The 12068-nt window shown below is 46.6% G+C and overlaps 1 protein-coding gene across 1 annotated transcript in view; it reads left to right on the top strand.

Moving 5' to 3' along the window:
- Positions 1-11404, top strand: part of Notum (palmitoleoyl-protein carboxylesterase notum) — a 99388-nt gene extending 87984 nt beyond the window's left edge. The window contains exons 9-13 of the mRNA XM_084587328.1: positions 2010-2148; positions 3873-3920; positions 6846-6992; positions 9796-9950; positions 11112-11404. Of these exons, the coding sequence (XP_084443454.1) occupies positions 2010-2148; positions 3873-3920; positions 6846-6992; positions 9796-9950; positions 11112-11404 (782 nt within the window). The remainder of the gene's footprint in view (positions 1-2009; positions 2149-3872; positions 3921-6845; positions 6993-9795; positions 9951-11111) is intronic.
- The last annotated feature ends 664 nt before the right edge of the window (positions 11405-12068 follow it).

Here is a 12068-nt window from a genome sequence, read left to right on the forward strand (position 1 = left end):
ATGATTGGCCCCTTTGCACGCAAAACATGTCTTCCCGAACGCTGGACACTTTTTCCGCTCGTGTGTTCGATTGCACTTGCCACAACGGAAACGCTGACGTTGTTTCACTGAAGCCACTTGCCTTTCTAACTGGCCCCAGGCCTCATTTTGCTGCGATGACACTTCCGCAGCTTTGCAGATCTGTTCCGCCTTAAACAGCGTAAGGTCTTTCACTTTAAGCATCCTCTCCCGGACCTTCGGACTACTTGTGCCGAATACTATTTGATCCCGTATCATTGAGTCACTCAATGCTGCAAAATTGCAACTCTGGGCTAGCTTCCGCAGGTCACGAAAAAAATGTTCAAAGGTTTCACCTTCCGCCTGGATTCTTGAACGAAACGTGTATCTCTCGTACACTTCATTCTGCTGCTCTTGACAGTAAACTTCAAACTTCTTCACGACCGTTGCATAGTCGTCCTTGCTTTCCTCCTCCGAAAAGGTAAAGTTATTAAATACCTCAAGGGCCTCGTCCCCAGCAACACTCAGCAGCAGAGCCGTCTTAGCCGCTTCCGTCCTTGGTTCTTTGGTGGACACTGTAGCCTGCAGGAAGAGCTCGAACTTCTGTCTAAACAACGCCCACTTCTTTGCGATGTTCCCAGACAGAAGTAGTTGGTCAGGCGGCTTGAGTAGCTCCATTATCTGGCGGCTAGCACGGACGTTCCCTGCTTCCTTCAAGACACTGTTCGAAAGGCCAACAGCCGGCCCACTTCTGACACCATGTATCAGTCAGGACATGCCAGAACAGAATGAACGTTTATTGATAGAAGGTGTTCGCTTTTATAGTGGCTGATCGATGCCGGCACGTGCTGGTATCACCGGCAGTGGTCAGTGCATGACGTTGCCGGTAGGCACTGCGCATGCGTATCTTGCACGATACAATGGCCATGAATGGGGGTAAAGGGGAGTAGACAGAATCTTCATTGTTTAGGTCGTCACTCAAATCATATTGCTTTAACCGGGCCACTAAGGGAGCCATACTTGGCAAATATCATCTCTGTGTTAGCATCAGTTTCTAGAAGGGAATGGTAGTTCAGGCGGTAGCGTTTGATCTCGGAGCGTCCAGTAGAAAACGCAGGGCAATCCCAGAGAAGATGAGATATGCCGCCGGGTGTTAGAGTCGTACAGTGGGGGCACGTAATCATTTCCTCTGTATGCTGACGCCAGCGGGCTAAATACGTGGCGTGTAAGCCGCATGGGCGATGAGCTTATTCAAAAAGACTTCTTGACTTCGGGTGAGGTGGGTTTTTCGCGTAAAAGGTGGGTTTGGTGTGGCCACCTGCATGCGATGCTGACTGAGGCTGCGAAGACTGGTCCGAGTATAGTCATAGCATACTTTCGTGTTAATACTGTGTCTGCCACTCACCGCCACCATGCATCGCCCAGTTTCCCCTCCCTCCTCGTGGGTCGAAAAAAGCGATCACCTACCGTCACTCTTCGGGAAAACTGAGATTGATGACACATCGAAGTTGCGTTATACCAGAGTCGCTAAAGAGCCTTCACGTCTGTTGGTTTGGTCTGCTGTTTAGGGCTTTAACTTCCAAAATGGCTGTGAAATGAAGCAGTGTGTATCTTTATACGCAACGTTGGCCACTTTATGATCTTTAACCTGCGCTGACATATATAGCATGGTACAACGACGCCGTGCGTTTTTGCCTGTATTGAAACGCGGCCGCCAGGACCGGGATTAGCCCCAGCTATTCCGGCTCACAATTCCAGTGCCCTAACCACTCAGCCACCTCCGCGGGCCCTCTCCGTTATGGTGCCGCAACACGCACAATGCCAAACTCGAGAACGGACATGGTCTTGCGCTCTCTAGCGACATTAAAGTTTCAATCTACGGTTGCAAGATAACGGTTACAATGATATAGACCGTTAAGGGATTACTAGCCTATAAAAGGCGCATAACCATGTGTTTTACGATACCGTGATGCAACTTGACTGTGGCGTATTTTCTCGCGTCCTTTTTGCAGCCCCAACATTTGTATTTCAGTGGGTCTTCGACGAAGCCCAGATGGCTGTGAACAATGTGGCCGCGCCGTCTAGCAAGGCGCACTGGGACTACATTCATGCACTGGGGAGCAAGCTACGCAGAACCCTCATGAATGTGACGTAAGCATAATCTATTTCTCACCCAAAGCTAGCATGCCTGTGGGGCTAAATACCAGGGAAGGCGGATGACGCCGGGTACTAATAATGATCATGCACAATCAACGCGTACTTTTTCTGTCTGCTTATAAAAAAAATATGCGGCCATGGCTCTGGCAGGTGGTAGTTGACAGCTGTCATGACCAGGTGTACTGATTGGTCGTCGGGTTGTGGTACGTCATAAGACCACATGGTAGTGCGATATTGACGGGAAACTCGAACAGCGCACTTGAATTGACAGGGGGAAGAGAATTAACATCCTCAGGACCCTGGAATTCCAAATACGACACGCTACACGTGGGCTACGCGGCCACGTTGCCTAATATCTATGTCCGTTGGTTTGTCACATAACGGGGTAGCTTGAGACTTTATACTCAAAACATGTGTAAGATAACAGCGCAGATTAAAGGGTTAGCTATGTTAGGTGACAGACTATGGCATGTCTAGCAGCGGCTGTGAATCGCAGCGCAACAGAACAGCGCACAGAAAGAAGAGCGCCACGACATGCATTATTTGCAATTCTTTATTGACTGCAGAAATTCCCAATAAAATAGCTATGAAAGAGGAATGAGATGGTGAAAAAAGAACTACAGGTGAATGACCACGCCCTGATAGCCGGTTAATGACGTATTTGCGTTTCTCGCATTCAGAAGCAGGGTGATCTGAAAGAATCAAAACCACATGTGGTATTATGTTCGCCTGTTCACGAAATCATTAACGAGGGTCTGGGTCCTGGCACTCTCGATGTCATTCAGGGATCCCGCATAACTGCCGCAGTTAACCTACGACCTCGTGTCTGTCACTCTAAGAAACGGGGTGTCGTCCGCTGTCGTTTGTTGTTACGCTAGCGAACGCCACCAAAACTGATCAGTTACGATGAATAGTGTGACGTGTTCGCACCAGAGTAGGAAGTTGAAGGACCAACGATGTGAACTGAATCCCGTTACTAAAGCTAACTTGTACCTGTAAACAAATTAAATGAAATAGGTGTCGATATATGTATTACCGTAGCGCTTGGTGGCGGTCGTACTGTGAATGTCCGTCGACCACAGGCCACAGAAGGATAACTATTGAAGATCAAGGCGGGACCTTTGAACATTGATAACAATCTCGAACAGAACAAAATGACAGCTGTAAAGTTGACAGAGAAAGCAGGGTTGGTCACGGAACAAATGTGAGTTAGTGATATCTCAGTTGAAATCGGTGAGAATTGGGCATAGGTGTTGCATGTATTGCGAAGTCAGTATACGGATGATCGCTAATCGTAACAGACTGGATTCTAAGATAATCCAAGGGCGAGAAGTGCCGAAAAAGTCAGGTTAGCAGAGGAGGTTAGGGCGTTTGTGGGGATCACATGGCATATGACGAGGTTAAATGCAGAAATGTTGTAGGGAACTTTATCCCACAGTGGGCGAAGTTAGCGTGATGAATATCTATAGCGCATAATTGAGCCCTGTGATCTATCAGGAAGTAAATTTCACCTGATCGGAACCGGCTTGTCTAGCCGCATTGAATAAGTTTTGATTTTTCCGTTACTAAAATGTCGCTTAAAATATGCCAAAATATTGATTTGAGGGCATGACGGAACGCTATGATCGAAAAAATACCTGTGTACCTGTAAGTTTATGTGAAATATCCCTCATAACAGTTCTTTGCACAGAATAATTTTCTTTTTTTTTTTTTTTCAGAGCCCTATTTGCACCATCTTGCATTTCACATGAGATTCTGACAAAAAGGTACGTGTGATATTTTACCTCTGGACCTATCAGTTTTCTATGGAATTTTAGCCCATAACGGCTTTATTTTGTTCCTCTTTCGTATAAGTGCTTGTAACCACTAGGCAGACTCGCATTCCCTATGGGCTTGGCCAGAACCAGGGCGTCCCTGCTTCTAGCTGTGCTATGATTCAATCGTTAAACGTCGCCAAGGCGAAAAGTTATATTGGTGCAGCCGAGTTTCACGCTGATAAGTGCAAAGGCTGTGAGGTTTTATCCATTAAATACGCCGGCATAGAGACTGAAAATGCATCACACAGCCTTTCGAACATGTTCTGTCTTTCAAACAGCCACTTGCTGAGCTTATGCTTTCTATCGGCCTGCAGCGGCCGAGCGCCGTCACGCACCTTTTATCACGTGACAATGAAGCTCGCACGGGGGCAAGGCAGGGGCTCCGTGTAGGGCACGGAAATGTGATTGCCGCTGGGTACATGCCCTACTCGAAATATATAGCACGAGGTACGTGTGCAGTGCCGCATAGTGTTAAAGAATTCTAGGAGGTGGTGGTACTCCCCTCCTTCGTAGCTGACTGTACTTCCATCGCGCTTACGCTTCTCTCCGTTCCTCTTCCTCGCCACATCCTTTCCCCGCTAATCTCAGATAGAATTACTCTCTTATGTCTGATCAAGCACACCCACCACCACTACAAGCGATTTTGAGGCGGTGATGACGGCGAACCACGCATACCAGCTACTGCTTTCGAGACGCACTACGTGAAGCCATCATAAGTCTCAAAAGCGTCTAACGCTGTAAAAAAAAAAAAAAAAAAAGAAAAAAAAAGAAAGAAAAAAAACCTCGTGGAGGGCAAAGTGCGTTATACTTGAGTGCAAGTTCTTGCAAGCTATTTCCAAACGATAAGCGTAAGCACATTACTATTCTACCTCTTTTTTTCCCTCTTTGAGAAATTTGATGTGGGAAACGAAAACCTAACTTTTGAGACACTTCTATTTTGTAGCTTTGTTAACTAATTTCTTGCAAACTGTGAAAAACGCGTCGCATATACTTCCTCTTTTTGGCAAAAGAAAACTTGCGACCATCGGCTCAAGATTCAACAGGATTGTATTCGACCGGGTGTTGTTTTTGAAATCAGACCACCATAGTAATATTGCTTCTCTGACTGAAGGCTAAAAGAAATCTCGCATACTGAAAATGTACAGTCTTGGTCTAAAATCCTGAAGCCAGAGGATTTTCGTCTCAGCCGCAAAATTTAACCATAATGCTACCAATAAAGGCCAAATTGAACTTAAAATGGTAGAAAATGATTTCTTACCACCGCAAGAAAGTACCTCATAGAATTTAACGGCCCTCTAGTTTTTAATGGCACCGCGACGGCTTCATTTGGCGGCTGAGACGAAAATCCCTCGGCTTCAGGACTTTTAACCAAGGCTGTACCTCTTACGTCAATGGACGAGGAAGAAGCGGGTAGTGGCGCGGACAGGAGCGCTCGCGCTAGGCCTGCCGTGATTCATTAAATCATCTGACAGTCATCGGTTATCTCTCTGCTCTTCTATGTTTATCAGCTTGCCACCCCGTAACAATATCACTATTAGAGCGACAGCTCTACTGCATTGGTTTGGGAGTTTCGCGCTATTCCGCGTTAGCCCTGCACAAAGTATATCTTACATTTTGCAGATGGCATCACGTACTCGTGCGCTGCGCAGCAAACATCATCGTCTTCGTAGTTGTGCCCAGGCACGCGAGCACTATGCTATCGCGGCAGCCAATCACGCCTCGTGTAAAACTGCAACACACTCTCGCGCTGTGCAGTAAACATCGTCGTCTTCATCAAGTTCCATCTGCGCCACTCCTTTATATAACCTTAGTAAATACGCTAAACACATACGTCATCTCGCTAAAGAAAGAGGCCGCAGCCGTGTCAGACAGGCTGCCGAAACCATCAAAAAAAAGCTAGACTAGCCCGTTGCAGAGGAATTTGCCAGGTGCAGAAGAGAGCCAAGATCAATGCGACAGTAACGACAGCAGCTGCGGCCGATGGGTAACGCTTGTGAGCCTTTATTCAAGGATAGTTGAACCTCCACAACTTTATATACTTGCTCCATCGATGTAAATGTTTCATTAGGCACCTATAATTTTATGGCAAGAATTATTTCTGCTATTCATCCCAGACCTACTGATTTTCTAGTTTTTCCCGAGCATTGACACGAGCATATGGCCCGCATTCTGTGATACTCTGAAAACGCAAAGTTCATGGCTGTGATGCTATCAACTTTCTCCTCTTAACGCACATTGACCCGTAATATGGCTTTTGATGGTTGTATTCTCGGGGTTGGCCACAATTGTTTAAACACAAAAATTTTGAAACAATAGTAAGGTGCAGTTACTTATTATCTTTTATATTTATATATAAAAGATAATAAGTAACTACACATTACTATTTCTTGTAAAAATTATCTGGAAATAATTTGCATACAAACGTTTCGAGCATTCCGAGATGGGAAAGCTTATTCGAAGCATGCCTCTAAAGCATATCAGGACAAAAAATATTTCTTTTTTTGTAATGACATCTTCGTTCACTATGTTGGTGTGTCTAGATAAGGAAGTGGTTTTTCTGTTCCTTTAGTCTCGCTCATACCCTTCAGATGCGTAAGATTGTACACCTGGCTGACAACGAGGCAGTAATATCGTCATACGAAACTGCCAAATTGGATACCAGGAGGACATGCACAGAATGAAACTTGTGAAAATGTTGCTTATACTGAAAACATCAAGAAGAAATGGCGCCGTTTTATTAAGCACCACTTTTTATTGCAGCCCTGCATGCACTGTGCAAACTGGCCCAAACTCATACTTAGTAACTGAACAATACTATTAGTCTTAAATATCGCCACACCCTGCTATCTGCCATTGACATCTTTATGGTTTCAGGAATTGGCAGTCCATCGAGATCTGTGGCATATCTCTGCCTCAAGCCCTGCGCTGCTGGGAGCTGCAGAGACACGAACACAATCACCACGCGCATCACCCGAACCACAATCTCTACGACCAGCTTCCAGCCCGAGAAAATGATACCAGGTGACGCTGCATCATCCGAGCAGATTCTCAGTGAAAAGCTTTTGCTACTTTTTCTCCATCATTATGTTGCAAAAGTATTTGCAAGAAGAGCGTTCGGAAATTTTGAATTAGCAATTTGAAATTCGCAGTTTGACAATATGAAAAAAAAAAAAACGGGCAGTCGTTTTTCACGACTTTAATTGCTCAAGGATAAAGAAAATTAATTATACTTATTTCGAATTGTAGAAGGCCGGTGGTGTGTGTTTTAGAAATTTAAAACTGTGAAATTGGCTGACAAGTTTGCTAAATCTCCTAAGCATTCGTAATAATAGCTCGGTGATGCTGGAGCACAATGTTAAAAACTTCATGAAGCCAGAGTTGACAGGCTTTGCTTATCACTGTTTGCTTTCTTTGCAACGTATATTATAGGAAATGGCTACACTCAGTTGAAATATTGGTGCGGAAACCTTGGTTCTCAGAAAATCCTGCACGCGTAAATTTGAATGCAGTTTTACTGGGTGATTATATATCCTGCGTGAGAGTGCAATGATGTACTGCATAAGCACTATCGGAGGAAAGATGAGAAATCATTAAATTTTATGTCGCTGAAACCTAAGCGACATATTTTTGTCGCCCGCAGACAGTGTTCATATATATGGTCAATTGTCAAAAACACAAGCGGCGCAATGCGAAAGCGGGTACTTATCAAAGCAACCAGATTGTATTGAAACAACTCTTTAGTGGTGATGCTTCGATTACCCATTTATTTCGTCGTCGCATTGTCATGAACGTTGCTGAACTAGTCGTTTTACTAAGGTCATTTCCTGAGGAAAAATCAAACACAGAAGTTGACCAACCGTTATCTGGACACCATACTGTTTAGCGGGTTATTCATTAAGCTATTTATTACCTTAATTCACAATATTTCTTTGAGCAAGGAGGTACTTTCCCACTTTCATTTGCAAAGTTTGTTGCAGCTTCCCTGGTTGCTCGTGGCAGGTGCGCACTGCAGCATTCAGCTGAAATCTGGGATGCTTGCAGAAAACATTAGTTGTGGTTTAGCTCTGGTTAATCCTCTGAATTCCGAAAGCAACGGCGAAAGCTTCTTTTACTTGCTACATTATTCAATTTCATGCCCTATCAGTGTATGGTGCTACATGATTGGGGACACTTAAGCTCACCCCGCCGGGATGGCGCAGTGGTTACGGCGCTCGACTACTGTTCCCAAGGATGCGGGATCGAATCCCAGCCTCGGCGGCCGCTTTTCGATGGAGGCGAAAAGCAAGGCGCCCGTGTGCTGTGCGATGTCAGTGCACGTTAAAGAACCCCAGGTGGTCGAAATTTCCGGAGTCCTTCACTACGGCGTCTCTCATAGACTGAGTCGCTTTGGGACTCCACAAACCAAACCAAACCAAACACTTAAGCTCATCCTTTAAGGGTATGACGGGAGAGCGCAAGTTACCAGACCACATATAAAGTCACTCATCAACCAAGCCGCATGGACGTGCCTGCGTGTCGTATAGGGTAACGAGAATGCAAACGGTTCTGGCAGGCTGATTCTGATGTCACCCTCCCATATGAAAGGAGGGACCCGAATTGGCAGCTCCTTCCCGTGGCATAGGGGTAACGTGTATTCAAATGCCATGGCAGGCTGGTTTTTTTTTTTTTTTTTTTTTTTTTTTTTATGAGGAGACCATAGCTACGCCTCTTCACGGCGTAGCTGCGGCCACCCGAGGTTTCGCTTTGGCTGTCGTAGTATTGTTTTCGCAATAAAAGCTTGTGAACTGTTCGACAGATCAGAGGGGTTAAGCGGGGTCTAGGCCAGCCCGTCACGGGGGGCTGGACCTGGTGTGTTTTAAGGATGGCGTTGAGTGAATGACGGTACTGTAAGCTATAGGGAAAAGCCTGACCCAAAGGAGCTTAGCAATGAACTCTTTGTTCTTCACGTTTAGCTATTCGAATTACTTTTCGTCATGTATATACATTTTCGGCAGTGTATCGTTCAAGCTGCTTCCACTCGCCTCGGTCGGTCCTTCACCCGAAGGCTCAGTATGCGACCAAATGGAGCTTGGGGTCGGGCCCTGTGTTCTACGACAGGGTCCTACACGGGTACAGTAGCCGCTTCACCGTGCTCTGAACGAAGCTATCTGCACAAGCCCTGAGAAACAGCCCAACTGCTCCGGAGGCGGCAGGAGCATTTCGATAGACGTCCACTTCGTCACGAGCTGATTGCTGACGCTATGTGACCTTCATTTATAGGGCGCCCGGCACCTGTTCTATGCTACAAGGCAGGCACACAAGCACAGACAACATCCACAGTACAAACGTCCTCTCGCCCTCTCACCGACATGTGCGTCGTTACTTTTCAGGCGCCGATAAATATTCTTGACCCGGTTGATTATTTGTCGTTCAAACGCTGCAACTTCAGAGCGCAGTGAGGAGAGCACCGTTTAGTCTGAACAAGACTACGTGCTCTCCACTTGTAAACAAAGATGTTTGATTTGGTTTGGATTCAATTCTCCCCGGCGTTCATCAGGGCGAGTCTTTCGTGCCGCGCCAATTTCGTTACGCCGCAGGCATCATTAATTTTGCACCTGCTGTTGTCGAATAATGTATTGAGGCACCATAACGCTTCGAATGAATTATGAGACTACATTGCTTTTCTATATGCCACCAGATGTCATTCAGACAATGCAGTTAGCAAATGATGCGAAACCTAAGCAGGCCGCCTTCGCCTGCTAATTATGTGATGCGTGCTGCTTCACCAAGAGAAGCACACTGAATGCTGAAGTTAACGAGGTGTTGCGTATTGCTTTATTTTCAGCTTTCCTCACAGAATGTTCGCAGACATGTCTGCGACGGTGATAACAAGCGGTCGTGCCCAAAAAACCAAGTCGAGAAGGCGCAAGATGAAACGCCGTAGAAAAAACTGCCGGCGGAATAGGAAAGGCATGAGGAAAGCCAAGAACTCTGACCAGAGTAAGTGAAGACACTTGAACCAACGGCAGTTTTGTGCCTGGTTAAGAGAGTACTGCATCTTTCTAATGCGTCAGTCAGTGCACGGTGGCCTAAGTTTGGTTTTGGTTTTAAAGAAAAAGCCTCACGATGCTCGGGGACGGCTTGCTGTGGATATGCAGCCAGGGTTGTAGAAGCGACGCTTCCTTTTCAGTGCTACAACACCAAGTAGGTCAGGCATATTTGGCCTTGGTGTTTTGGTTTCAGTTCTGCTTTTGCGTCCAGTTAATAGTTTTCGAGCTGCCAGCTACGCAGAAATGTGTTCCGTTTATTCACGGAAGGCCTACGTGAGCGTAAATTTGTGATTAATAGATAATCCACACGATGTAAGTTAAAAAAAAAATGATAAGAGCGTCACAAAAGCGCTCAGGAACCTTGCAGAGGCGCGACAGATGCGGCTCCAGCACACTTTACGGGATTTCCGCAAGGCGAAGCAGATATCGGCACGAGTACGGTGTCTTGTGGGGATGATAGAATATTCTATACAAACGCAGTGATGGCTGCTACTTTAGTATATTCTTGATAAATTGGTGCTAATATTTCGGAGTGGTATAATATGCACAGCAGGACTGGCGAAATTTCTGGAATGACTATAATATGCTGCGCAGTGAACCGGTGCTTCCGGCTCTCTAGCTTTCTCCGCATAGGTACAGAATGTTGTCATATACCCCCGTTATGACAAACGCCGGTGGTGACTGCAGCTTGTACTCCTAGATAGTCCTGAAAATACCTCATCAAGCAGCCGTATAATAAAAGTGGTTCTTTTGTTTGAAAAAAATGGCCATGCGAGCACTGCGACGTTTTAGGACATTTCGTACGCAATTCGCTTCTTTGTTCATAGGTGCGAAAGCTCAAAAAGCACAGAAGTAAAAGAAACAAAGTGAGGAATCCATACAAAAAAAAAAAAAATGATGTCACGGTGGAAGTGTATTATGTAGCGTAAATGCAATTGGATCAATAGAAATAGTAGCATGCTGGGAGACTACTAATACACGTTTTCGTTTCGCTCTCATATTGCACGTTAAGTTGTGAATGAACGCTTCTGCAGCAGCCTTGTAGCGCTCTTTATTTACGGATGCCTTCCTAGTTACAGCTCTCTTCAACGCTTTGCTTTTTTTGCTACAGCGACGGCCTCGTCCAGGCGGCGCTCTCGCGAACGCCCGGGCAGCCGGCACGCACAGCACCGTTGGCGGCTGCATGAGGACCTCTGCCAGCACTGGCTGATGGACAGCTGCGCGTGGCCGCAGTGCAACCACCGCTGCCCACGCATGCTGGACCCGATGACGGGCCGTGAGCTACGATTTGCCGACCTGCTGCGCTCATTTGGCCTCGACGTGGCCGCCGTCGCCGCCGCGCTGGGCCTCGACCAGGCGGCGCTGGCCTCCATGAACCCGGACACGTTGCTCCATGACGACTGATGCGTGCTGCGGTCGCTGGTTGCTGCCGAATACGCACAGTCGACCGGTAGCCCGTGTGGGGCCTTTGGTTGCTTTCGACATACAGACGGAGTAAGCGCAGGTGGTGTCAGTGTGTGTTGCACCTTCGCTGTCACCATCAGGGTCTATTTATTTTTGTTGAAGCGGCCTGTTGAAGTGGCTGTTGGCCTGACACCGACGAGCGAGTTTTATGCGTCGGCCTTGCAGTTCCTTTCGAGTGCTGCGAGATGTTGAACATGATTCGTGCTACTCAGGAAAGTTCCCCGTCAACAGAAAGTTGATGCTTCGCGAAGTAGGATGCAGCGTAGGGCTGTAGGGCGGATCCGTGCTTGGCAATTCTTGAAATACTGCAGGAATTCGAGACCCTGTATCCGACTTTTGCTCATCCTTCGGGTGGCACGAGTGCTGTATCTGCAGAGTTTCATATTTATTGTACGGCTCGAAGGTCGAATTTGCCGAATGTAGTGCATTCAGGCGCACTGCCTGTTGGAAGTGCCTGTGCCGCTTCGATTGCGAGCCGGACACCAAATGAGCGGTTGCAGGTCAGTAACAATTGCAGCTAATTTATACCCCAAGCCAAAGAAGAGCGCTGCCTTGGCGGTACACCAGTATCCATCTTGTTAATAGACTACTGCCAAATGCACAT

Source organism: Amblyomma maculatum, chromosome 1 (genome assembly GCF_055883805.1).
Source record: "Amblyomma maculatum isolate TAMU_Amacu chromosome 1, ASM5588380v1, whole genome shotgun sequence".
Lineage (NCBI taxonomy): Eukaryota > Metazoa > Arthropoda > Arachnida > Ixodida > Ixodidae > Amblyomma > Amblyomma maculatum.